Source organism: Blennius ocellaris (assembly GCF_963422515.1).
Source record: "Blennius ocellaris genome assembly, chromosome: 16".
NCBI lineage: Eukaryota > Metazoa > Chordata > Actinopteri > Blenniiformes > Blenniidae > Blennius > Blennius ocellaris.
In genome coordinates, this window is record NC_137665.1 from 1,682,638 (window position 1) to 1,707,738 (window position 25,101).

The 25,101-nt window shown below is 45.8% G+C and overlaps 1 protein-coding gene across 1 annotated transcript in view; it reads left to right on the forward strand.

The window, feature by feature from the left end:
- Positions 1 to 25,101, forward strand: part of plppr2a (phospholipid phosphatase related 2a) — a gene marked incomplete at both ends in the record, with an annotated part of 40,811 nt that overhangs the window by 15,181 nt on the left and 529 nt on the right. Inside the window, 4 exons of the mRNA XM_080511856.1 lie at positions 6,860 to 7,048; positions 21,301 to 21,421; positions 23,791 to 24,041; positions 24,577 to 24,753. Of these exons, the coding sequence (XP_080367982.1) occupies positions 6,860 to 7,048; positions 21,301 to 21,421; positions 23,791 to 24,041; positions 24,577 to 24,753 (738 nt within the window). The remainder of the gene's footprint in view (positions 1 to 6,859; positions 7,049 to 21,300; positions 21,422 to 23,790; positions 24,042 to 24,576; positions 24,754 to 25,101) is intronic.

Sequence of the window (25,101 nt, forward strand, 5' to 3'; positions counted from 1 at the left end):
TCTCTCTCTCTCTCTCTCTCTCTCTCTCTCCCTCTCTCTCTCTCCCTCTCTCTCTCTCCCGCGCCGGTTTGGAACATCAGTGATTTAATGTTGTTTGTCTTCATTAGAGGAAAAACATCCGCGAAAAGAATTTGACTGTTTGTTTCACATCTTCTCAAAGATTCTGTTTCCCTGTGAAATGGAGTCGTCGTCGCTGTCGCTTGTGAAAGTCATTTGCATTTTGTTTGTGTGCTCGTTTTGTTTCTTGTTGTTTTTATTCAGAATTTATATGGAAAAAAAACAAAACAAGTAAACAAATGACTGAGAAACTAATGACACCACACTGGTGACTGACAACAGAAACAATAAGGTGCAGAATTGTCCTGTCTTGTGTTCTATCTTGTTTTGTCTTGTGTTTTTTAATGTCTTTTTGTTTTGTGTCATATCTTATCTTATTGTGTTTTGTCCTGTTTTCTTTTTTTGTGTGTGTCCTGTCTTATCTTGCCTCATCTTTTGTATCGTGTCATGTCATGTCTTGTGTGCTGCCTTGTCTTACCTTGAATTGTTGTCTTGTCTAGTCTTATCGTGTGTCTTGACTTTTGGTGTTGTGTCTTGTCATGTCTTGAGTCATGTCTTGTTGAGTCATGTCCTACCTTGTGTCATGTCTTGTTTTGTCTCGTGTCATTTCTTGTTTTGCCTTTTTGTGTCATGTCACGTCTTGTCATGTTTTGTCTTGTGTCGTGTCTTGTCTTATCTTGATGTGTCGTGTTCTTTCTTCTTTCGTCCTGTGTTATCTTGTATTTTGGTGTTGTGTCTTGTTGTGCCATGTCCTGTCTAGTTTTATCTTTTCCTCTCTTGTCTCGTTCAGATCCAGATTTTTTTCCCCCAAAAAATATGAACCATTTACTGACCATCTCTTGTAACAGGTTTTTTTTCTTTGTTAGAAATAGTAAAATATGTGTCATTTTATTCAACTTTATACTCCCAACAGATATAAATATCAGGGAAAGTATTTGTTTGACAAAAACGAGGCTCTTCAACATGTCAAACATACTTTTTTTTCGCGTTTTTCGCTCGGTAACGTAACGAGATCGGCTCCACACTCATCAGACGTCCGGCCGGCGTCACAAAGGTTTCATTATCACCCAAACTGAGAAGAACGTGTGGAGAATTAACCTTTTTAAATGTTCCTGGTGGCGCCGCTCAGGTTCAGATCACATTCAGACAAAAAAATCGATGTGGAGAAGATTGTGTCTGTAGAACTGCTGAATCATGGGACCGTTCAATTGGAGGTTAAGCGACTCTCTGCTGCTTCTACAGGCGTCACGGGTCAGAGTGGGGGGGGGGGGGTCATAAGTCTGAGTTTCTGACAGCCCCCCCCCACCCCCACCCCCGAGGAGGGTGAAACTGGGCGATGGAGGTGGAGGACGACGGCGTGTGGGTGAAGCTGGTCGTTGGCAAACCGTCGGCTTGTGGGTGGATTTTTTTTGGCTCTTTGATGTTTGTGAGAGAAAAACGGGTTCCAGTTTTGAGCGAAACAATAAAAGACAAGGTCGCACTCTTCCGAGATCAAAGGCGCTTTTGTTCTGGAACGTGCAGCCGAGGAAACCAGATGTTGCGCCGCTTCCTCCATCATTTATCGTGTTTCTTTTTGTTGAGTTTTTGTAGTGTGCAGTTTGTCACGGCTTCCGAGGAGTTTTACTGCGAGCCGTGCTTTGTGGCGCCGCGCTACGCCGCCGCGCTACGCCGCCGCCGCGGCCTCTGATGTGGATTTGCTGTCGGAGATGAAAAGAGTCTCGAGTTCGGAGGCTGCGTTTAAACCAAACCCACCAACCCGTTCTCTTCTCCCTCTGCTGACTGACCATCATTTTAACGATCGATTAATCGGTCGATTCTTCTTCTTTTTTTCTCGACTAATCGATGAATCGGTTTAAAAAAAAACAACAACATTTCAAATTGTAGGACCAGTTGATTTTGAACCTCTTTATACACCCCCTCCTGCACTCGCACTGTTTCCTCCTCTTCCTCCTCCTCCTCTTCCTCTTCCTCATGCAGTGTAGCGTGCGTTTGATGGCGGTGCCTCTTTAATGGACACCGCTTGTCTGACGCCCCCCCCCCCCCCTTGTGTTTCGCCGTCAAAATCCTCCGAGCGTAAAAGAAACACCAAACTGCTCTTTCAGAAAACTCGTCTTGAGCGTCGTCCAGGGACATCCAGGGACGTCTAGGGACGTCCAGGGACGCCGGCCGACCTCCACTGATGGAGGTCGGCCTCCGGAATAGAAGCACAATGTGACGTCTTCCTCACTGCCTGCGATTCGCGTTGCACGTTTTGCGTTGGATGGTTCTGCAGCGCCGGGCAGGGAGGGGGCGCCGTTGTGCCTCGACGCCCAGAAAGACCTCGATCCAGGCGGACGAGTCGGCTTTAATCAGACGACCTCCGTCAAAACATCGTCAGGCTGCAACTTCTGTCGTCTGTGTGACGATTCAATCAGAGCCTTGACGTTCTGGAGCCTCTTTAAAGTGACTTTATTCAGTTTCACGTCAGGAAAACATCGTTTTTGGGGGTTTTTTTTTGTTTGATACAAGGATTTTAAATCCTGAAACCTTTTTTTTTTTTTTATTGAGTCTGGGATGAAAATATTTCTGGGGAACACAGGAGCCAGTTTAGTTTTTCCTCGAACGCTAAAAGTTTGCAATTGGATTCATGGAAAAGTGAAATATTGCAGGATTTGTTGAGTATTTTCTGTCTTTCTTGGTCCAAATCTGAATTAAGTTCTTAAATGTTGGTCGTTAAATCAGGATATTGTGGAAGAATGAACAATAATTTCTCATTGCTGCTTATTACCACGAGTATATTGCCTTTCAGCAGCAGTGTCTTCATTTAGTTTGTGGATTCCTTTTGCATGTTTCCTCAGCGAACGACGATCCAGAATCTTTAAGTGGAGTAACTGCAAATAAGTAAATAAATGAAGCTGCGACGTGATCTTCCTCAGTGACAGTGTTTCGCTCTGATCCACTGAAAACAGCAAATCAACCTGACAAGTTGAATTAAATGTTCACCAGCTCGGCAGTCTCACTTCCTTTTTCTCACATTCACTCGAACCGGAGTTTTCTTCTGCATGTCCACAGAAGTAGTTTTATTTGTTTATTTTGTTGTTGTTGTTTGTTTAATCTTTGAAGGAATACGTTTTTTTTTGTAGTTACCATCTATAGAAAGTCTGTAACTATCAGGGATGTGGTTGTTTTTCTTTACAGATTCACGAGTTCACATCATATATTATAGCAGTACAAGTATATATATATACAGTTTATGAAGCACCAAAAAATTGCACTTATATTCCCATTAGTTTTTACATACTACTATTATAATACTACTATTATTGTTTAGTTTTTATGATTACCAGAATTGATCATATTATTAATATTCCTGCAGTTTATTCCAGAGTAATATATTTTTCTATGACATTGGTCTTGAAGGATATTTTGAATGTTTGAATAGAACTGGAACGTTGAATTTTCCAGGTAAAAGAGACAAAAGAAAGTATTATTGCTTGTTTCTCAGATGAAGCTCCAGACCTGATATGACAGTCGACGTGTCGCTCCGACTGCGTCTTGTTTTTACCTCCAAACGACGACTGTCACTTTGTTTCTCTCACTCCTCACTCATCCCTCCATCCCTCCATCCCTCCTCCTCCTGTCCTCCAGCGCACCGTTTCTTCTATTCTGAATATTTCATGTCTGTACATCTGAATTTCAGCGTCAGCAGCTGAAACTGACAGATTTTTTTATTTATTTATTTGTTTTTGCTTTTCCCCACTTCTGGTGAGTGTGGCGCCGAGCGGCGGCGGCGGCGTTTTACAACCGCGCTGACAACGAGACAGCGCGCAAACATGGCAGACAGACAGAGAGCGTTTAGGGAAACCAGTCCGGGGAACGTCAACAGCCAGCGGCACGTGAGGGACCCCAGAGAACAACAACAACAACAACAACAACAACACGTCTGGTTCAGTGAGGGAATCGGCAGCGTCACACCGATGAACTCTATTAATACTTCATCAATAAGAAGGGGAGACTCCTGCCAGGACAATGGAGATCAAGTGTCTCTTCCTCAGAGAGCGTCCGTCGTCTGTCGACAACTTCAACCAGATCAGTGTTTTTTAACCTTTTTGAGCCAAGGAACACTTTTTGGTTTGGAAAACTCTGGAGGCACACCACCACCACCACCCGAATGAAATGTGAAGCTCTGTAGCTTCTATTAACAATATAAAGTCTTTCTCATCAAAGACATCAAAGTCATTCTCATCAAAGACATCAAAGTCATTCTCATCAAAGTTTTATCAACAGGAATCCAGTAAATCCAGAAAGCAATGACTTTTTTTTAATAGTGACTCCCTCAGTGTGAAACCTGGACCTGATGGATGAAGAGCTGAGATCCTGGTTTTCAAAAACTTCTCCATCACTGTCACTGACACAGTACTTTGATACAAGATGGTAGCAGGAGGTGGAGATGAACCACACTGACGTCTGTCACTTTACATTTCACCTGCAAAGTTCTGTGCTGCCCTCTAGTGGTGAAGAGTATTTATACATGATTACTCTGCAACACACTGTCGCTGTGAGAGCAAATGTTTTATTAGAAATGTGATAATTTCCCACGCCTCAGCTGACGAGATCTGGAGGAAACACCAGTGTGCCGCGGCGCAGCGGTTGAAAAACACTGAGCCAGAGACGTCCATGTTCGGCGTTCGACGGCGTTTCCCAAAGGGGATCTCCCGAGTGGAAATGTTCTCCGTTCAGAACCAGCGAATTTAATTACCGCCCATTGTCTTTTCACTCATCGCGGATCAGGGCTGGAGCAGCAGATAAGCGCCGCTCCTATCAAACCACCAGCACTTTACAAGAACTCCTCCAGCAGCTCATTTCCTGTGCGACTTGTTCAGGAGCCCTTTGAGTTCCCCGATACCTGGAGTGATCTAATGAGATCCGCCGTCGCGACGCAACGAGCCGCAATCCTCCGACGCCTCGATAATCTGACGAGCATTAAAGTATCTGGGGGTGGGGGGGGGGGGGGGGGGGGGGAAATCCTGGGAAGCTGGAGAAGAGAGGGTGGCTCTTCACTTTCCTCGTGACGGTTACCAACTTGAACCGTCTTAATGCGACCCTTCATCACGTTATTGATCCTTCTCCTCCGCCGCCACGCCGGGAGGAAGGGGAGGCTGCTTCATCTCAAACAGCTCTATTTTATGTGAACGGCTGCTGTGGATGAAGTCAGGAGTGGGGAGAGATTGGGGGGGGGGGGGGGGGTGAGGAAATGATCCCGGAATAAACAAAGTCGACCCCATTTCTCGTCTTTTTAAAGGTACAGGAATGAACAGTGACGTGCTGCGTTCTGTCGCCTCCTGGTTTGATCCAAACTGAGATCAATGTCGAAAAATGCAAAATGACTCCGTTGGACTTGGTTCATCTTCAAATACATTGCCAGTAAATGTAGGTTTTTTGCATGATTTGACGATCTGAGGCCAAACGTGTCTCATATGATATTTCTAGTTTGAAAGCATCATGATAACTTATAATATATATATAGAAGAGACGGCGTAGTAATACCACATTAAACCACAAGATGGTGCAGTGAGTCGCTTCTCTTGTATCTTCTTCTACTTTTAGTCTGATGATGATGATTTAATACGACAATGACAGATCGCGGGTTTAAGGCAGATTATAGTTCGCAGCAACTCAACGATGCCACCAAATGTTAATGATTTTTTTTAATTATTTACCGTTATGCTTCATACACCAAGTCTTCACAGCCGTGTGTATGTGTGTGTAGTTATTCTCATGTTAATCTCATTATTGCATTGTTGCTGAATACACGTCTTTCTGAACGGACTGCCGTGTCAGGTTCAATTGTTTTCAAGTGAAAATTGAAATCTTCCATTGCACTCCGGGTGTCTGTTCGCGTGACAAAGATGAAAACGCAACTCCGACTCCGTCTCTTGTTAGGAGGAAAATTCAACTTTCTGAAAAATTATATTTCTTATTAAAATGATTAAATCAAGTTGAATTAAGATAAAATGAAATGAAATAAAATGAAATAATTCATAGACAGATGCAAATGTGAATACTTTAGTAAAATACAACTTAAGTCATAATTGATGACTGAAATAAAAACAGCAGATCGCTTTATTTTTTTGGTGCCGATGAGAAATGTGTGTGGAAGGTGGTGGGAGGATTTTAGGCACTTTTTTAGCAGAAACATCAGCTGATGGTTTGAACCACGTGTCTGCAGAGGCACACACACACACACACACACACACACACACACACACACACACACACACACACACACACACACACACACACACACACACACCTGCATGCCGTATCTACAAATGTACACCCACAGCTCAACTGTAGTAGATTTCATGAGTGCCAGCAGCGTAAAAGCTGCTCCCCCTCTCTCTCTCTCTCTCTCTCTCTCTCTCTCTCTCTCTCTCTCCCTCTCTCCCCTCCCTCCATCTCTTCCTCTCTCTCTCCAACTCTCTGTGTTTTGCTGCCAGTGTTGCTGCAGAAACCTCTCATTCCGTTTCATTTGTCTCTCTGCAGACTCTCCTTTCTCAATCTTCTCATCTCTTTCTCCTTCAATCCGAAGTGAACTCTTCTTTGCTCTCTCTCTCTCTCTCTCTCTCTCTCTCTCTCCCCCTCTCTCTATGAATCTCCCTGTGACCGAGGGGAACAGGGACTTGACTCTCCCCTCTTCCTCTCCTCCTCCTCCTCCTCCTCCTCCTCCTCCTGCTCTGCCGCCGCCGCCTCCTCCTCTACCTCCTCCGCTTCGCCCCTCGTCCTCTCGCCTCCTGACCGAGGGATCATGTTCTATTTCCAGCTGGTGATCATGGCTGGGACGGTGCTGCTGGCTTACTACTTCGAGTACACGGACACCTTCCCGGTGCACGTCCAGGGCTTCTTCTGCTACGACAAGACCTTCTCCAAGCCCTACCCCGGTCCGGACGCGAGCAGCAAGATCCCCCCGGTGCTCATCTACTCACTGGTCACCGCCGTCCCCACGCTCGCCGTGAGTACCTGCAGGGGGCTGTTGCTTGTGTTATTATTATTATTATTATTATTATTGTTATTGTTCGTCTGCTGTCTTTGAAGGGAGAGAAAGGAAAGGCTTGTTTCTTTCTCTTTTTTTTTTTTGCACGGAAAGTTGTGAAAGGTGGCTTGTTAGATGTGTTCTAGGTGTTTGATTTCACATGTTGGGAAAGTGTGTGTGTGTGTGTGTGTGTGTGTGTGTGTGTGTGTGTGTGTGTGTGTGTGTGTGTGTGTGTGTGTGTGTGTGTGTGTGTGTGTGTGTGTGTGTGTGTGTGTGTGTGTGTGTGTCCTTCATACAGTGAACAGATTGGCGAGCTGCATGATGGTGACCCTGCTTTCTGTCTTTCTGTCTTCCACTGACAGGTGTGTGTGTTTGCGTGTTTGCGTGTTTGCGTGTGTGCGTGTGTGTGTGTGTGTGTGTGTGTGTGCGTGCGTGTGTGTGTGCGTGTGCATGTGTGTGTGTGTGCAGACATGAAATATGCAGAGATGGAAGGAGCACAGGTGGACAGGTTGTTTGAGACAATAGAGAGAAGGCAGGACAAAGAAAGTTGGAGTGAAGGCGAGACGGTAATGGGAGGAAACAGTCGATGGGAAAAGTCGGTATGATCGATCAAAACACAACGGACACACAGAGAGGCAGTTTAAGTTGGGGCACATGTACACACACACACACACACACACACACACACACACACACACACACACACACACACACACACACACACACATAGCTGCTGAGCCTGAAGCGAGACGGGAGGCAGTGAGCACTAAAAGGTGTAACACCTGGCACCGCTCAAAAAAAACACACCGCCAACACCACGGGCACAAACCAGCCGGCGTCCACAACAGAGCAAAACATCACACACACACACACACACACACACACACACACACGGACGACAAAAACACACACATTTAGTGCAGAGGACCTTCTAACTGGAGCACAGAACAAACACATGATGTTGCGGTGCAGAGGGGAAATACTGAGGCTCGTTATGATGTGTGCACTTCTTCTTCCAGCCGGGAGTTTTATATATATAGAGAGAGATATAGATTTATTTTATTTTTTTATTTTAAATTAGAAAGTGTTAATTCGCTACACCGGAACAAGCAGCAGCTGAATAGATTTACCAAGAGTTTATATTAACCAAAGAGAAAAGCTGATGCCTTTTGGGAAACTCAATCGCATGACTGAACGGTTTATTTAATAGATATGTATGTACTCTTCTATATTTCCATAAAGAACCATCAGTCCCTGTATTTATACATATTCGGTATATCTCATATTCATATTTACATATATACGTTTTTCTATTCAGATAAAACTGCATAAAAATAAACCAAAGGATCAACTTTTTTCATGATGCTTTGATTTAAACTTTCAGAGGATCTGAGAAGGTCAGAACTAACCCTAGCCCCTTAAGTTCCCGTCATGTTGATCAAATAGTCAGACAACAAAGCGTTTGTGTGGAAAACATCCAAGAACAGCAGCATCTTATGGACGCGACGCATTAAAGCAGATAAGTGCGATTTGCTTGTCCTGGCGGGCGGAACTCAGTAATTCTTTGGTTTGACTTCAGTGCTAAACGTGAAGCCGCAGGATCAACTCGATGTTAATCTGAGGGTTTTGTTCCAAGAATAGGGTAAAGTTAGAAATATACAAATCAGCAAGCTTGACTTTGTTGATTAAACATTTATTGATTCGTTTATCGAACAAAGTCAGCGTCGAGTCTGAGCCAAGGGCTTAAGCTAAACCAGGACTATGATTATTGACGGTGTGTCGGAGGAACGAAGGTCTGAGTCCTAATTCATGATTAAACGCTTTGCTCCAAATGTGCACAATGTCCAGTGGATGTCACAGCGGGTACAAAAAACCTGTTTCCACTTCCAGGTGGAACTTCTTACCAAGAAAGAAAAGTTGCCCTAACCTTAGCCCCTAACCCTCACCCTAACCTTAACCCCTAACCTTAACCCCTAACCTTAACCCCTAACCTGAACCCCTAACCCTAACCTTGACCCCTAACCCTAACCCTAACCTTAGCCCCTAACCCTCACCCTAACCTTAACCCCTAACCTTAACCCCTAACCTGAACCCCTAACCCTAACCTTGACCCCTAACCCTAACCCTAACCTTAGCCCCTAACCCTCACCCTAACCTTAACCCCTAACCTGAACCCCTAACCCTAACCTTGACCCCTAACCCTAACCCTAACCTTAACCCCTAACCCTCACCCTAACCCCTAACCTTAACCCTAGCCCTCACCCTAACCCCTAACCTTAACCCTAACCCTAACCTTAACCCCTAACCCTAACCTTAACCCCTAACCCTCACCCTAACCCTCACCCAAACCCCTAACCTTAACCCTAACCCTAACCTTAACCCCTAACCCTCACCCTAAACCTAACCTCAACCCCTAACCCTAACCCTCACCTCTCCCTAACCCTAACCCTAACCTTAACCCCTAACCCTCACCCTAACCCTAACCTCAACCCCTAACCCTCACCCTAACCTTAACCCTAACCCTAACCCTAACCCCTAACCCTCACCCTAACCCTAACCTCAACCCCTAACCCTAACCCTAACCCTGACCAAAACCCTAAACCCAAATTATCAACCGAAACGCTGATTATATTTTCCAGCTGAAAGTGTTTAGCTCCTTTAACATTTCAGAAACTAGAATGGATGTTTATTCAGACAAAAAGGCACAAAACTGCCTATAAAAAGGTGCGATTTTCACCATTTACTCAGAGTATTTGTCGGTGAAAAAGTTACAGAACTTCATTTAAATCTTTACTACTCAATGTACGTTTTGCTGTCTGATGCTGTCTGAAACAAAATGAAGGGATCAGTCAAAACTAAACCATTGCTCTTTGGTTGTAAAACCTTGTTTTCGTGGCGGTTTTAGATCAACGCTGACTTCTTCTAGAAAGTCTTGTTCTGGAGTTTGATTTTAATTGACTGACGAGGACTGAGCAGGCTCGATTTGTATTCACTACATCGAAATAAAAGACTCATATCACTTCCTTAATCCTAATAATGATTATTTTTCTTTTTCTAAAGCTTCTCTAATAGTTTTTTGCTTGTTAAAGGCAGGGAGTTGTTGATTTACAGCCGTTTCAGTGCTCAGCTAAAGTCTCTAATCCGAGTGAAGCAGACCTAAAAACGGAGTGCAAATTACCGTGGATGCCGAAATGGGTCAGAGCACATTACTTACAGCAGCTCCTCTGCCCTAACCTGTGCCGACAGAGGCCCTCGGAGTGTTTGTGTAACAAGCAGCAAACTAAATCGCGGCAGTAACTCCCTGCAAAAGTGCCAGTTCGAGGTAAAAGTGTTTGGCCATTTGCTGCTGGTTACAGAGTTTCACGTCACGTTGTTCACCAGAGCTGCAAATAAAGTCCTCAGCTGTGGTTATATAATCACAATAGAGGGTAAGAGACAATTTCAACTCTTTCTTTTTTGTTTAAACTGCTTTTTGATTATTATTTTTTTTAAATGGCAAAAAAAAGCTTCACATTATTGCGATTAATCACAGATTAAGGTCCTCCGAGCCCAGCAGGGGGCGGTCTGGCTATGCAGTCTGCATCCCAGCAGGACTGGCAACGCTTAATTAAAACCCATCGATCATTTTCTGAAGGTTCCAGCGCACGAGGGAAACTACGAAAAGTTACTTGCCTTGTACTGAAGTAATCACAGGACTAAAAGGTCGAATATTGTATCGGCTTCAAAACACGACTAAATGACAGAGGAGACTCTCCTGCTCAGTAACAAAGTTCCTCTCATTCAGAAAATGAGCGACAAAACGAGCAGATCAGATCAGAACCTGCCGAACAAGACGACGTAACACACGAGTGGAAACATGAAACGTGACCTTTTTGACGAGCGAGAACGACGCAGTCCTTTCTTTTCCTCCAGAGTAGGAATCCCCATAGTGACCATTCAACGCTTCTGTTCCATTCATCCGTCGTTCATCCAGACGTTTCCCAATGTCTGTTAGCGTAATCAAAATCTCATCAGAATCATTACACTCCGCTTCACTGACAAGCACAAGGTGGATGAACTGTGTCTACTGCAGCAGAAAACATAAACCTGTCTGCTAAATTGGTCGCTTCATGGATAGTTGTTGTTTTTTTTCCAATTCTAATTTGAAAGAATAAAACCATGGGCAGGTTTATATAAATCTGACCAGACTCTGATTTGATCCTCACCTACTGACTTTTCTTTGATCCTCACCTACTGACTTTTCTTTGATCCTCACCTACTGACTTTTCTTTGATCCTCACCTACTGACTCTTCTTTGATCCTCACCTACTGGCTTTTCTCCGTCAGTAATCCAAAGTCTCTGGACAACATGGGAGCTCCAGTGTGGCGTCAGAGCAGCGGAGATCAACGGACATACGGCCCGACCCATGAGCAAGGCACAGGAAGTAATTGCACTGATACCAGAGGAGCCAGACGCCGGCTGCTGATTGATCAAAAATACTACAGACTGGACGAACAGACCGACCGGCCTGTGAAGGCCTAGGACTCACTGCCAGTCACAAATGTGTTTTAAGCCCAAGAACTTTCATTTACAAACAATTATGAGTTGCATTTAATCCATTTCCTTTGGTATTAATCCGTTGGTTCCAGTAGAACACTTGCCGTGGCAGAATCCGCTGCGACGCTCCGACATAAACGTGCATTTAGAGTCTGGTTCACTTTCAGGGCAGCCGGAAAGTTTGTCTAATGGAGCTTGTAAGCCAGTAGAGCCTGGGGAGTATTAACTTATCTCGCATGGATCCGGCCTGACAGCGTGCGCACGCAAAGGCGTGTAAATCCTTCCTTTGATCAGATGTGGAGGGTTTTTTTATTTTTTGGCTTCCCCCCCCTCGTTCTGTTGCGTGCCTGCTCTCCCCGCTCCTCCCTCCGCTACATCACATCCACACTGACCTTTTTCCCTTCATGTTCTATTCATTGCCTTCACTTTCTGCCCCGCGCAATTTAGGCCCTTTAGTCTCATGTGAAAATTGCCTGTTTTCCGCCACAACCTCAGCCTGATAGCGATGCATTAATAATACATCTCCGCCTCGTGTTTATTCCTCCCGCCTTCCGGGCTTCTCCCGGATTGTCGGCTTTCTTATTAAACACCTATTTTCTTCCCCCTTTAAAGGTGCTTTAGTTTCCGACCTTCCCCCTTTTTGCACCTCCGCTTGTCGTGGGCTGCCAATTAACACATCCGCCGTGCGTTGTCGGGTCTTCTCGCCTCGTTCGCGTCGCGGCACGAACAAAACACAGACCTCACGTGAAAAAAAAACCCACCTGGATTCTTCTCCACTATGGCACACGGGTGGAGATGAATACTTAATGAAAAGGGGAACGAAAAAAGTCACCTTCGGGCGATGTTCTGTTCTGACTCATTCGGTGGAGTTCCAGGTGACGTTTATGCAGGAATCTGTTCGACTGTTTTGGCGTGACATCGTCGGCCATTTTGGCTCCACTGTCGGAGACGGTACGATTGTTCTTCCACGTGTTTTTCCCTCCATTTTCTCCACGTTGGCTTCACTGATGCCCAGAGACAATGGACCTTCTGCAGCGTAAACAAGGAAGTGACTCCAAACTGGAGGCCTGCCTCAGAGGCCAGGGCTCCATTGTGATTGGCTCAGAGTGCAGCACAGGAAGTGGGTCACTGGAGGCGGGTCCCAGGAAGACTAGAAGCCCCCAGAGTTGGTCAATTCGAGTGTCTCTTTAGAATCACTCTCTTTCCCCAGCCTGGAGCTGACGGGGGAGAACAGGCGTCCTGTACCAGCTGACCATGTGGTGACAATGTCTTTGTTTAATAAATAGTTGTGTTGAATCGTAGCTATCGCAGATCTGTTGTGGTTGAACGCAGTGTCTTTCCACCACTGCGCCGCGGCACACTGGTGTTTCCACGAGATCTCGTCAGCTGAGCCGTGGGAAATGATCCAATTTCACATTTTTTTCTAAAAAAACCTTTGCTCTCACAGCGACAGTGTGTTGCAGAGTAATCCTGTATAAATACTCTTCACCACTAGAGGGCAGCACAGAACTTTGCCGGTGAAATGTAAAGTGACAGACGTCAGTGTGGTTCATCTCCACCTCCTGCTACCATCTTGTATCAAAGTACTGTGTCAGTGACAGTGATGGAGAAGTTTTTGAAAACCAGGATCTCAGCTCTTCATCCATCAGGTCCAGGTTTCACACTGAGGGAGGCACTATTAAAAAAAGTCCTTGTTTCTGGATTTACTGGATTCCTGTTGATAAAACTTTGATGAGAAAGACTTTATATTGTTAATAGAGGCTACAGAGTTTAACTTTTTAACATTTTCGGGTGGTGGTGTGCCTCCAGGTTTTTCCAAAGAAAAAAACACTGGTGTAGAGTCTGGAAGATAAAAATTATATCTAACAAATCTATGTGGATGTCCTGAAATATCAACAATATGGCCAGGATGGCTCTGGACCAATTAAATCCCCTCTGCTGGATTCAGAGAACGGAGCGGGTCGGGACAGATGTCTTGTTGCACGCTTCAATAATTTCAATACAGCTTTATTTATATAGTGCCAAATACAACAAAGTCATGTCAGGGCACTGTGACAGAGAACGCCAACAAATCCACATGAGCGACTGTGGAAAAGGAAAAACTCCCATTTTTACAGGAAGAAACCTTTGCAGAACCAGGCAGTTGCCGATTTCAAGTCGTAGTTTTACATGGGTAGAGATTTTTTAAATTAAAAGTCTCTTTGAGCCCGACGCTGCATCTGTGGGACGCCTCCTCGCCATTTCTCGTCACATCTCCTCTTTCAGATGCAGACTGAAAGCTCGATGCACACCGTCCCTGCTAACCCAGGTTAATGAGACAGATGGTGGGGGTGAGGGTGGGGGTGCGGGTGGGGGTGGGGGTGGGTGGGGGGGTCGATCGCTGTGACACTGGCTGCCACCGGAGCATATGTGTCTGGGCGTCGGCTTCTGCTCCCGACACTTCTGTCGCTCAAGTCTGGCGACGGCGGGAGAAACAGAGGGAACCGTGTCCCGAAAGAGGGACGGCGAGGACGGTGGGGGACAAAGGCTGTAGTGTTGGACGGGACCGAGGGGAGACGAGGGTTTAAAAAGAAAAGGATTCTCTGCAATTTAAAGAGGCTCAATCCGTTCCCTCTATCCGAGACGTTGATGTCGCAGTGACGTCTTTACACGTTTTTATATTTTCATGTTGGTGCTGCCGGCAGCTGCTGAAAGTAACTCAAAATCTAACGTCTAATCTAACTTAGCTACTTTCAAAAACAAGTAATCATTAAAGTAACTAGGTTACTTCCAAAGGGTATAACTAGTAATCAGTAATCAGATTAATTTTTCAAGGTAACTGTGGCCATACTGGTTATCAAGTATTTCTCAACCAATGGATTTGACAGTTGTTTTGGTTGGGTTTTTTTTTAGGAAAATAAGATATCTAGATTTGACTGCTTCTTCAAACTGATTTTAATTTAATCATTTGTTATTCCACACCTGTGACCTGCACCAGCCAGTCACCTGAGTTAAACTCCTCCACCTCCTCTCCCATCACCCTCCCGGTATTTGACATTTCCCGGCAGCCTGAACTCCCCGGCGAGGAGCACACGTGAGTGAAGGTGGAGGCTGATGCTCTCAGACGGGCGCAGCGTCCTCCGTCCATTAGGCCAATTCTCCCCTTCAGGCTGCGTGGCGGAGATCGAGGTCACCGTTACATGATGGCGGATGATGGGGGCGCTCGTGACGGTTCGGCATCTCTCTGTACTTTACACATGAATCGGTCTCCCAATCTTGTCAGAAGCATTCGGTCTTATGGCGGCGGAGCCGCGCGTCACGCTGGCGGAGCTGCGTTCATTTCCCACGGAGAAAGTTTCCCCCCACGAAATAATTAGAGGGATTGTTTTGTATTTTGCTGGAGATTTGGATTGGAGGTGTCCGAAGGAGCACCGGAAGTCAAAACGAACCCTAAGAAAAGAGAAATAAAAAACCAAAAAAACCTCACATCAGGATTAGGTTCTGTTCATTTGGTCCCATTTCTCCTGTAAATTGGTTTTTCTCTCGCGTCGGCTTTATTTCAGTTTTAGATGACAAGGTTTTCTCTGAAAAAAAGGTGGAAAAACAAGCTTTTTAATTGGCTTTTAAATGAGTGACGTCCCTGATTTCTGTCAGTGGAACAAAATCTTTAATTAAGAACAATTGACTAGTCTAAAAAGGAAATGTTCAGAAAAAAGATTTATAAAATAAAATATTTTTTTCCGACATTGAACAATAGAATATATTGAAATTCAATTGCTGCTGAAGTTTGTGTCAGTTTAATCTGGAGCTCATAATTTTGCATTATTTTGCAGTTTCTGAACCAAGTGACTGAAGTTTTCACCTCCAGAAAGTAAACTAGTCATTGTTTTGATGAGTTTTGTTCTCAGACTGGCAGGATCCCAGTGTCTCTGGGTAAACGATGTCAGATGAGAATGGTTAGAATGAGCGTCGCACTCGCAGCAGCTTCTCCTCCATGCAGGTTAATATTGGAATGTTTGGGTTTGACGTGCTTGTCTGACAGCTCTGCAGCGCCGACTAGTTGCAGACGGCTGCATAACATCTTCTTTTCATGAAACATGAACTAACTCATGTTTCTGCCGACTGAAGTTGAGGAATTTATCCCATAATGATATTATTTAATAGAGAATCCCATCGGCTTGTTATACTTCACAAATTAGAACCACATTCATGATACTAAACAAAAAAAAAAAAAAAAAAAACCCCACTATATTTATTGGAATTTTGCAAAACATTTTTCTGTGATGGATGAACTTGGTGAACTTCAGAAACAGTGTGAACATTGCAGCTGGAATTTCAAAGTGGCAACAAACTGCTCAATGAACCTCAAGTCAGTTCAGTACAAAGTATTTCAACGTAAAACTGATGTCAGACCTGCTGTTTGAAGCCCGTCGCTGCCACAGGACACGCTTTCTGTCTTGTCTGTGTCCTGTTTTATTTTGAAGTTCTCACACTGTCTCGTTCCAGTTTCCTTTACCTCCCGTCTCTCTCGTGTCTGATTGCTGTTCTCCCGCCAGCTCTGCTTGCTTATTTATTTATTTATTTATTTATTTATTTATTTATTTATTTATTTATTTATTTATCTATTTATCTGTTTATTTGTTTGTTTGTTTGTTTGTTTATTTGGTTTTTTGTTGATTGATTGATTGATTGATTGATTGATTGATTGATTGATTGATTGATTGATTGATCGATCGATCGATCGATCGATCGATCGATCGATCGATCTATCTATCTATCTATCTATCTATCTATCTATCTATCTATCTATCTATCTATCTATCTATCTATCTATCTATCTATCTATCTATCTATCTATCTATCTATCTATCTATCTATCTATCTATCTATCTATCTATCTATCTATTTATTTATTTATTTATTTATTTATTTGTTTATTTGTTTATTTATTTATTTATTTATTCATTTCTCTATTAATTTCTCTGTTAATGTATTTATTCATTTATCTATTCATCCATCTATTTATGTATTTATTTATATATTTCTCTATTTATTTATTTATTTACTTACTTACCAGAAGCAGACCAGAAATTATGAAACAGATGGCAAGTTTCATGCTTTTCACTGCACGGATTATGCAACCGACTATTTCTGCTGGCGCTCTTGGGATTACTGAGGCGGTATTTTTGTCAGCCGAGAAGTCGGTAACAGCTTCTGATTCCTGTGATGGAGTCAAAGCTGTGGGAGAAATTCCTCAATGGGCTTCAAAGTGGTGGTGGGCCGAGGCTCCGGCTGCTTTGCGCCTTTGGATTGTTTCGCTTTCCTGACCTCCGGACAATAATACGGTTGGTGGAAGGCTTCAGGTTGCAGTGATGTGCTGCCGTTCAAAGGCAATGAACCAAAGCAGCACAAAATAATCTGAAAGGAAACGATGGATTTTCTCGTCGGAAAGGAATCTGAGAATCATTGGGGAGAGGTGAAGTCCACGGGGGAAAAAAAAACCCAAAAAACCCTGAACAAATTTAGAAACGCATCACAATGGAGGAGGGTCAGAAACCATCAGGAGGAAAAAAGCATTTGGAGCAGCGATGGACTTCCAGCTAGAAGGTGAATTATGTACCTGTCGTCCGATCGGCGTACAGAATGTACAGCCTCTCCTCCTCCGACACACGAGTCACCACCGAGTCAAAGTCAGAGCGTAAAAGGTGAAGTCGTCCTTGTAGATGTCATCCTGCTGGGAGCTCCTAAAAATATAAATGTGTTTGTGAAGTCTGAGCCACAATTCGGTGGTGAAGATGTTGTGAAATGCTCAAGATGAACAACTTGGTACATTTAAAGGAAACTGCAGTAAACAGAGTGATACCACTGATGACCCGTGGGGGCAGTGTAGAGCAGTGTAGCTCATGTGAGACCAGAAAAAGGAACAGAAAAGATGATTCCTTCGGGAAAAGACTGTGTGAGTCACTTCAGATGATTTGCGTTCAGAAACTTTAAAACATAAACAAAACAAGACCTCAGAACAAATTTTAAATGCTAATTTGCCCATTTTGAACCCGTTTGAATAACGTTTGGATTAGAAATGTCCCAAATGACGCCAAGAATGAGCACTGCCCTCTACTGGAGGTAACGATGAACTGCCACAACAACGTTTGAAATGGACAGAACGATTTATGAAGCATATTTTGTGTGTGCTATTTTTTATTTTTAATAAAAAACAAAACTTGAGTGTCCACTTACATGACGACGATTGAAGTTACTGAAAACGCTGCCACTGCTAATGCTCATTGTTAACGTGTCTGCTGTATTGCTGTCTTCGTGTGTGGCTTCATGAGAAAAGCAACCAACAGCACCCTCTAGTGGCTCAACGTTAAAGCAACATTGGGGGATTTTTTTTCATATTTTTGCCGTTTCAAAAACGCTGCATGAGGGGAAACTTTTCTGAAATGAAAAAGCCAAAACGGCGAGATTTCACTTGAAACGTTGCCATGGAAACGTGGGCCTCCGTTCGATTTTATCCAGTTGGCGGAAAAATCAGTCGCCAGCACGTCGTTTCCCCAAACTTCGCTTCCGACTTTGGCGCTAAAATCATGTCGGAAATCGGATGAAGCGTCCCCAGATGGCTCTGGGTTTGTTTATTTGTTTACTTCTTTGTTTCAATCATTGTGAGCGTGTGGATTTGACGGGCAGTTTAATTTCAAGGAATCACAGACCCGTCGTGTCCGAACCTGCAGCCTGCTCACACTTGGGAGTGAATCCTGGCGGGAGCGCAGAGACGCATCGTTTAGAAATGTCGGTTGAAGAAACGCGCCGCCGTGATTCACACAAGCCGTCCGCGCATCAGCAAGCAGAGTCCGCGCATGTTCGCGGCAGGAAAAGTTCTAGAAACGGACGGATCAGGTCAGTTGACCTGATGTAGAAGTTCTGAAACGTCGCCTTTGAGGATCAACAAGAAATCTTCCTTTTGCTTCACAGCCAAGACTTGCTCTTATGGTCCCCAATCGTTTGCTCTCATAAGATTTTCCCCCACTTCTTCAGCCTTTTCCAGTTGGGATGAAGCTAAAGCACAGGTGGTGCAGTCACCTGAGTGTGAAATCTGGAGGCGGAGCTGCTGAAAACCAACTGCCAACGTCCCGCCAGCGCCTCCACAGATCAATAGATCTAAACCACGGAATAAATCGCCACGCATCAAATTAAATACAGGAATGAAATGACGACCGGCAGTGAAGCCGCGTTGGATCACGCTGCCGCGTTGGCGTCGGTCAGTGTGGTCTGCTTATCGCGCCGTCGCCCTGTTCCTTCAGATTCCGTCTTGTACTTCAGCTCAGTCTCAGCACGGGCCAGCAAATGGAAGCGGCCAGAATGCAGGGTTTGTTGTTGTTGTTTTTAATAGCGCCCTTAAATGCTCGTCCGCGGTGTGATGGTACCCCGGACATCTCGGAAATCAACTGATTAACCCCCCCCCGAGCTTTGATTTCACGGCTCGTGTTTGTGTGGAGAGGGTTGCCATGGAAGTCGCAGCAGGGTTGTGCTCCTCTAATGGAGGAAATCACTTGCCTGGGTAGCCACTCCACTCCACACCACACCACAGCACTGGCCGGCCTCCCGCACGCCATTAGCTCGTTTGACTTGGCCGGAACTGCTTGGAAACTCCAGACTCTCTCTCTCTCTCTCTCTCTCTCTCTCTCTCTGACCCTCAGCGGGGCTTTCATCAAATCCTCCGGAGAGCAGATAATGCCGCCACTCTCGGGCAAAAATAGAGCGAAGAAGAAGAGCAGGGTTGACGGGTCCGTCGACCACAGTGGGTATTAAAGTCTCCCGTCACAGCAGAGCATGTAAATGATGGGGATGATTTAAGATGAAGCACCAGGGGAGAGAGAGAGAGAGAGAGAGCGTGAGAGAGAGCGTGAGAGAGAGCTAGCTTTTAGCGGCGGCTTTGAGTGCTGCGGGCTCTCGTACCGACGACTCGCAGTTGCAGCCCATTAAGGGATCATCAGTCTGGAGAGGCGCCGCTGTTCAGACTCACTGGGAAGTGAATTGAGCGAGGTTACCTGACCCCCGGGTCTCTGCCCCCCCCCCCCCACCCCCCCACCCTCCCCGCAAAAGTACTAATCAAGTCCACGAGCGCCTAGCAAAGCCATTTCTGATCGCGTCGCTCACAACGATAGCCGCTCGCTAATGGGTTGGTTCTGTTATTAGTTCTGCTCAGGATCACGATGAGCGTCAGGATCTCTGACGTGGTTCAGAGGGGATCAGGTGTGTTGGTCGCCTTCATCTTGTGGATCACTGTCACTAAATAGTCGTCACTGATCCGTCTTCTTACTCGTGTTTTTGTCGTCGGTCTCAACCAGGAGTCGTCCAAAGATTTTTTTTTGCGATTCCGATTCCATTTTCGAATCGGCTTAAAGGGTCATATTCTGCAAAATTCACTTCCTAAAGGTTTTCCAACAGTAATTATTGTCCCCAAACCTGGAACGACGAAGAAGTCTGTCCTCTCTCTCCCTGGCTTGTTTCAGTTTTGTTTGGTTTTTTTTCCAAATCTTTTTAGTAGCAAAATAAAAGAGTATCAACTGAACCCAAACTGCTTCTACATCCGAAGTAAAGTCCATGACTGTCCGTTGGACCTTCCCACCCTTCAGTGGAAACTGAATTCAAGACACAGCTAAACAAGGAATGCAAGTAAATAAATAAATAAGCAAACAGAATTGGACGGGAAAATTAAGATGTAAATAGTTAAGTACGAGAAAAAATAGAATAAAACAAAAGAAGGAGGCATATAGAAAATAGACCGGGGGATTCTGGGTGTCGGACGGGTGTTTTATAAAGGGTTGCCAGGTTTCATTGAAAACAGAACTTCATTTTGTGAGTGGAAATCAAATCTTTTCCAGTTTAATGTGGGTTATGACCTCCTTTAGCCAGTTGTTGTATAGAAAAGAGCGCATGTTAGCATTTGAACACGATGAGACGTCGGGCCAGCGTACAGAAGGATATTGACGTAGAGAAGGATATTGACGTACAGAAGGATATTGACGTACAGAAGGATATTGACGTACAGAAGGATATTGACGTAGAGAAGGATATTGACGTACAGAAGGATATTGACGTAGAGAAGGATATTGACGTACAGAAGGATATTGATGTACAGAAGGATATTGACGTACAGAAGGATATTGACGTACAGAAGGATATTGACGTACAGAAGGATATTGACGCAGCGTACAGAAGGATATTGACGTACAGAAGGATATTGACGTACAGAAGGATATTGACGTACAGAAGGATATTGACGCAGCGTTTTGCCACAGGTAGATTCGCTGTCATAATTGTAGAAGAGTTTCCTGAGGTTGCGCCACTTTGGGCGCCATGTTTCCTGCCGGCTGCACTGGTGAATGACGTCGCCGACATCAATTATCATAATTCCGAGTCCTAATTTTATCTAAATGCATGTTTTGGTTTTTTGGTTTTTTTTTTACATATGCTGCGCACACACACACACACACACACACACACACACACACACACACACACACACACACACACACACACACACATACACACACACACATTTTACAAATCAGTCATCAGTTTTCTATGAGACTTGACTTCACGGCGCGTTAACGATGACTCGGGCGTGTTTAGGAGCGGACGCCGCTACACGCGGCTTCTGGGAGACGCTTTTGAAAAAAGCAGCTCTTCTTTGTTCCCTTTGTGTGCGCAGATCCTTGTCGGGGAGCTGTGCGCCTTCTTCACCAAGGCGGAGGGAACCCAGGAGAAGACCATCGTCACGGCAGACTGCTGCTACTTCAACCCCCTGCTGCGCCGCATAATACGCTTCCTGGGTGAGCGCCTCGCTTTTCATTCGCCGGCTCGTGAAACGGCACTTTTTCTGTCGCTCGTGTGCGATTTGATAGGGGGTGGGTGGTGTGAAGGAAAATAAATAAATAAATAAAGATCTAAACCCGATGAAAGGAGGAGGTTTGAGATGTAGGAACGTGACCTGCTACACCCCGGAGTTCGTTAGCCGGCGCTCGGGCGTGTAGCTGTCGACGGGAGGATGAAACGCGGGACGCTCTTTGAGGTGGAACATCCCGGCAGGAGAGGATCTCGTGAATATTAAGCAGATCGCAGATTTGCATGCGGCGCTGAATCAGCTGAGGTTGGAGGCTTCGGTTTCAATTTCACACCTCAGCTGATAATAATGTGCCGCAGCTATTTGCAGCAGCAAAAAAAAGTTCTTATCACTTGTTCTATCTCAGCGAGTGTTTTTATCACTCCAACATATCATTTAAGCTTTTTCTGTATTTCTATAAATAATAGCAGAGCTTCTGCACCCCCCCCCCCCCCCAGATTCTTGTCTTAAAGGCAGCTGGAGTCGCTCCACAGTTTGGACACGTTTCAACAGATTTGTTTTGAGGTTGTTGAAATCACGGTGAGAGTCGAGTGCCAGTGTGAGAAAGGCGTTATGCGTTAGTTGTTAGGGGTTAGGGGTTAGGGGTTAGGGGTTAGGCATTAAGCGTTAGGCGTTAGGGGTTAGGCGTTAGGCGTTAGGGGTTAGGGGTTAGGCGTTAGGGGTTTGGCGTTAGGGGTTAGGCATTAGGCGTTAGGGGTTAGGGGTTTGGGGTTAGGCATTAGGCATTAGGTGTTAGGGGTTAGGCGTTAGGCATTAGGGGTTAGGGGTTAGGCGTTAGGGGTTAGGCGTTAGGGGTTGGGGGTTAGGCGTTAGGCGTTAGGGGTTAGGCGTTGGGCGTTGGGGGTTGGGGGTTAGGCGTTAGGGGTTAGGGGATAGGCGCTAGGTGTTAGGGGTTAGGGGATAGGCGTTAGGGGTTAGGCGTTAGGGGTTAGGGGCTAGGGGTTAGGCGTTAGACGTTAGGCGTTAGACGTTGGGCGTTGGGGGTTGGGGGTTAGGCGTTAGGGGTTAGGGGATAGGCGCTAGGTGTTAGGGGTTAGGGGATAGGCGTTAGGGGTTAGGCGTTAGGCGTTAGACGTTAGGCGTTAGACGTTGGGCGTTGGGGGTTGGGGGTTAGGCGTTAGGGGTTAGGGGATAGGCGCTAGGTGTTAGGGGTTAGGGGATAGGCGTTAGGGGTTAGGCGTTAGGGGTTAGGGGCTAGGGGTTAGGCGTTAGGGGTTAGGGGTTAGGCGTTAGGGGTTAGGCGTTAGGCATTAGACATTAGGCATTAGGGGTTAGGCGTTAGGCGTTAGACGTTGGGCGTTAGGGGTTAGGGGTTAGGGGTTAGGGGTTAGGGGTTAGGCATTAAGCGTTAGGCGTTAGGGGTTAGGCGTTAGGCGTTAGGGGTTAGGGGTTAGGCGTTAGGGGTTAGGCGTTAGGCGTTAGGGGTTAGGGGTTAGGCGTTAGGGTTTGGCGTTAGGGGTTAGGCATTAGGCGTTAGGGGTTAGGGGTTTGGGGTTAGGCATTAGGCATTAGGTGTTAGGGGTTAGGCGTTAGGCATTAGGGGTTAGGGGTTAGGCGTTAGGGGTTAGGCGTTAGGGGTTGGGGGTTAGGCGTTAGGCGTTAGGGGTTAGGCGCTAGGGGTTAGGGGTTAGGCGTTGGGGGTTAGGGGTTAGGCGTTAGACGTTAGGCGTTAGACGTTGGGCGTTGGGGGTTGGGGGTTAGGCGTTAGGGGTTAGGGGATAGGCGCTAGGTGTTAGGGGTTAGGGGATAGGCGTTAGGGGTTAGGCGTTAGGGGTTAGGGGCTAGGGGTTAGGCGTTAGGGGTTAGGGGTTAGGCGTTAGGGGTTAGGCGTTAGGCATTAGACATTAGGCATTAGGGGTTAGGCGTTAGGCGTTAGACGTTGGGCGTTAGGGGTTAGGGGTTAGGGGTTAGGGGATAGGCGCTAGGCGTTAGGGGTTAGGCGTTAGGCGTTAGGCGTTAGGCGTTAGACGTTAGGCGTTAGGGGTTAGGCGTTAGGCGTTAGACGTTAGACGTTAGACGTTAGACGTTAGACGTTGGACGTTGGGCGTTGGACGTTGGGCGTTAGGGGATAGGCGTTAGGGGTTAGGTGTTAGGCGTTAGGCACCACTTATCCTCCTCCAACCGTAGAATCTTTGGGTTAGGGACGTCCGGCACGTTTCCTCCTCACATTAACTTTTGTATCCAGAGTTAGAACAACAGGTGCGTTTCAAACATGTTTAAACTGATGAAGCCTTTCAGATAGGAAATGAACATTTCAAGTGAGTCTGAACGGAAACTGTTCTGTTGCCCCTCCCCCAGGTGTCTACGCCTTCGGCCTCTTCACCACCACCATTTTCGCCAACGCCGGCCAGGTGGTGACGGGGAACCAGACGCCTCACTTCCTGTCCGCCTGCCGACCGAACTACACGGCGCTGGGCTGCCAGTCCACCATGCAGTACATCACGGAGCGCCGCGCCTGCACCGGCAACCCGCTCGTCGTCCTGACCGCACGCAAATCCTTCCCGTCCAAGGACGCGGCGCTCAGCGTCTACTCGGCGGTGTACACAGTGGTAGGTCGGGGGTCGGGGGGGGTCGGGGGGGGGGGGGGGGGGGGACTTGCTTTCCCCCGAATCAGATTTAACCGGAAACATGTGCAACCGAACGCAGATTATAGCGTTTCGCGTATAGTTTTGATATTCAGACAAAAACGGTATCTCACGTTGCATTTATTATTTTTAGCAGTTTTACCCTTTTTTAAGCATTTTTTTTAGATCAATTTCACAATTTTGCCTCTTTAAAGCACTTTTGCATGTTGTTTTCTACTTCTAAGATAAAAAAAAAAATTTTTATGCTACTCATTTTAGGTCTTTTTCAGCCATTTTATCATTTCTTTTTCCATTATTGTACTTGAAGTTAAATGTCTTTTTGAAAACTGAGTGAATCTGGACTCAATTCTTTATTAAGACATAATTTCGTGTCAGCCTTCATTGGGCCGCTGCAGGAGGGCAGAAGAGCCCCATGCGGTCTATTGTCTATTGATCTCAAACAGCCATTACGTCTGAAGACGACGTCTCCGTAACCCGTCTCTGCCTTGCCGCCCTGCAGATGTACGTCACGCTGGTGTTCAAGACCAAAGGCACGCGGCTCACCAAGCCCACCATCAGCCTCACGCTGCTCTGCCTCGCCATGCTGGTCGGCGTGGTGAGGGTGGCAGAGTACCGCAACCACTGGGCGGACGTGTTGGCCGGGTTCTTCACCGGAGGATCCATCGCCGTGTTTCTGGTGAGGCCAGAGGAGAGTCAGTTTCTTTCAACAAGTATGCAGATTTTAGAGCATCTTCCACCAGCAACTGGATGGAACTTTCATTTAACTTAAAGGTATAGTAGAGGATTTTCTTCTTCCGGGTGGATCATCAAAATAACTGGTCCTCCCAATTGTCAATCATTCTGGTGATGTATGACGTAAGCCCGTCGTACGTGCCCGTCCCTGCAGCTCACTCCACACGGTTCTCATCATGCCGCTGGCCGACCCGACGCATTATTCCCGGACATTTTTACACAGTTTCACCCCCTCTGGTGCAAATCTTCTTGTACAGTGAGCTTATGTGAGCGATGCTGACTTGTGACTTGT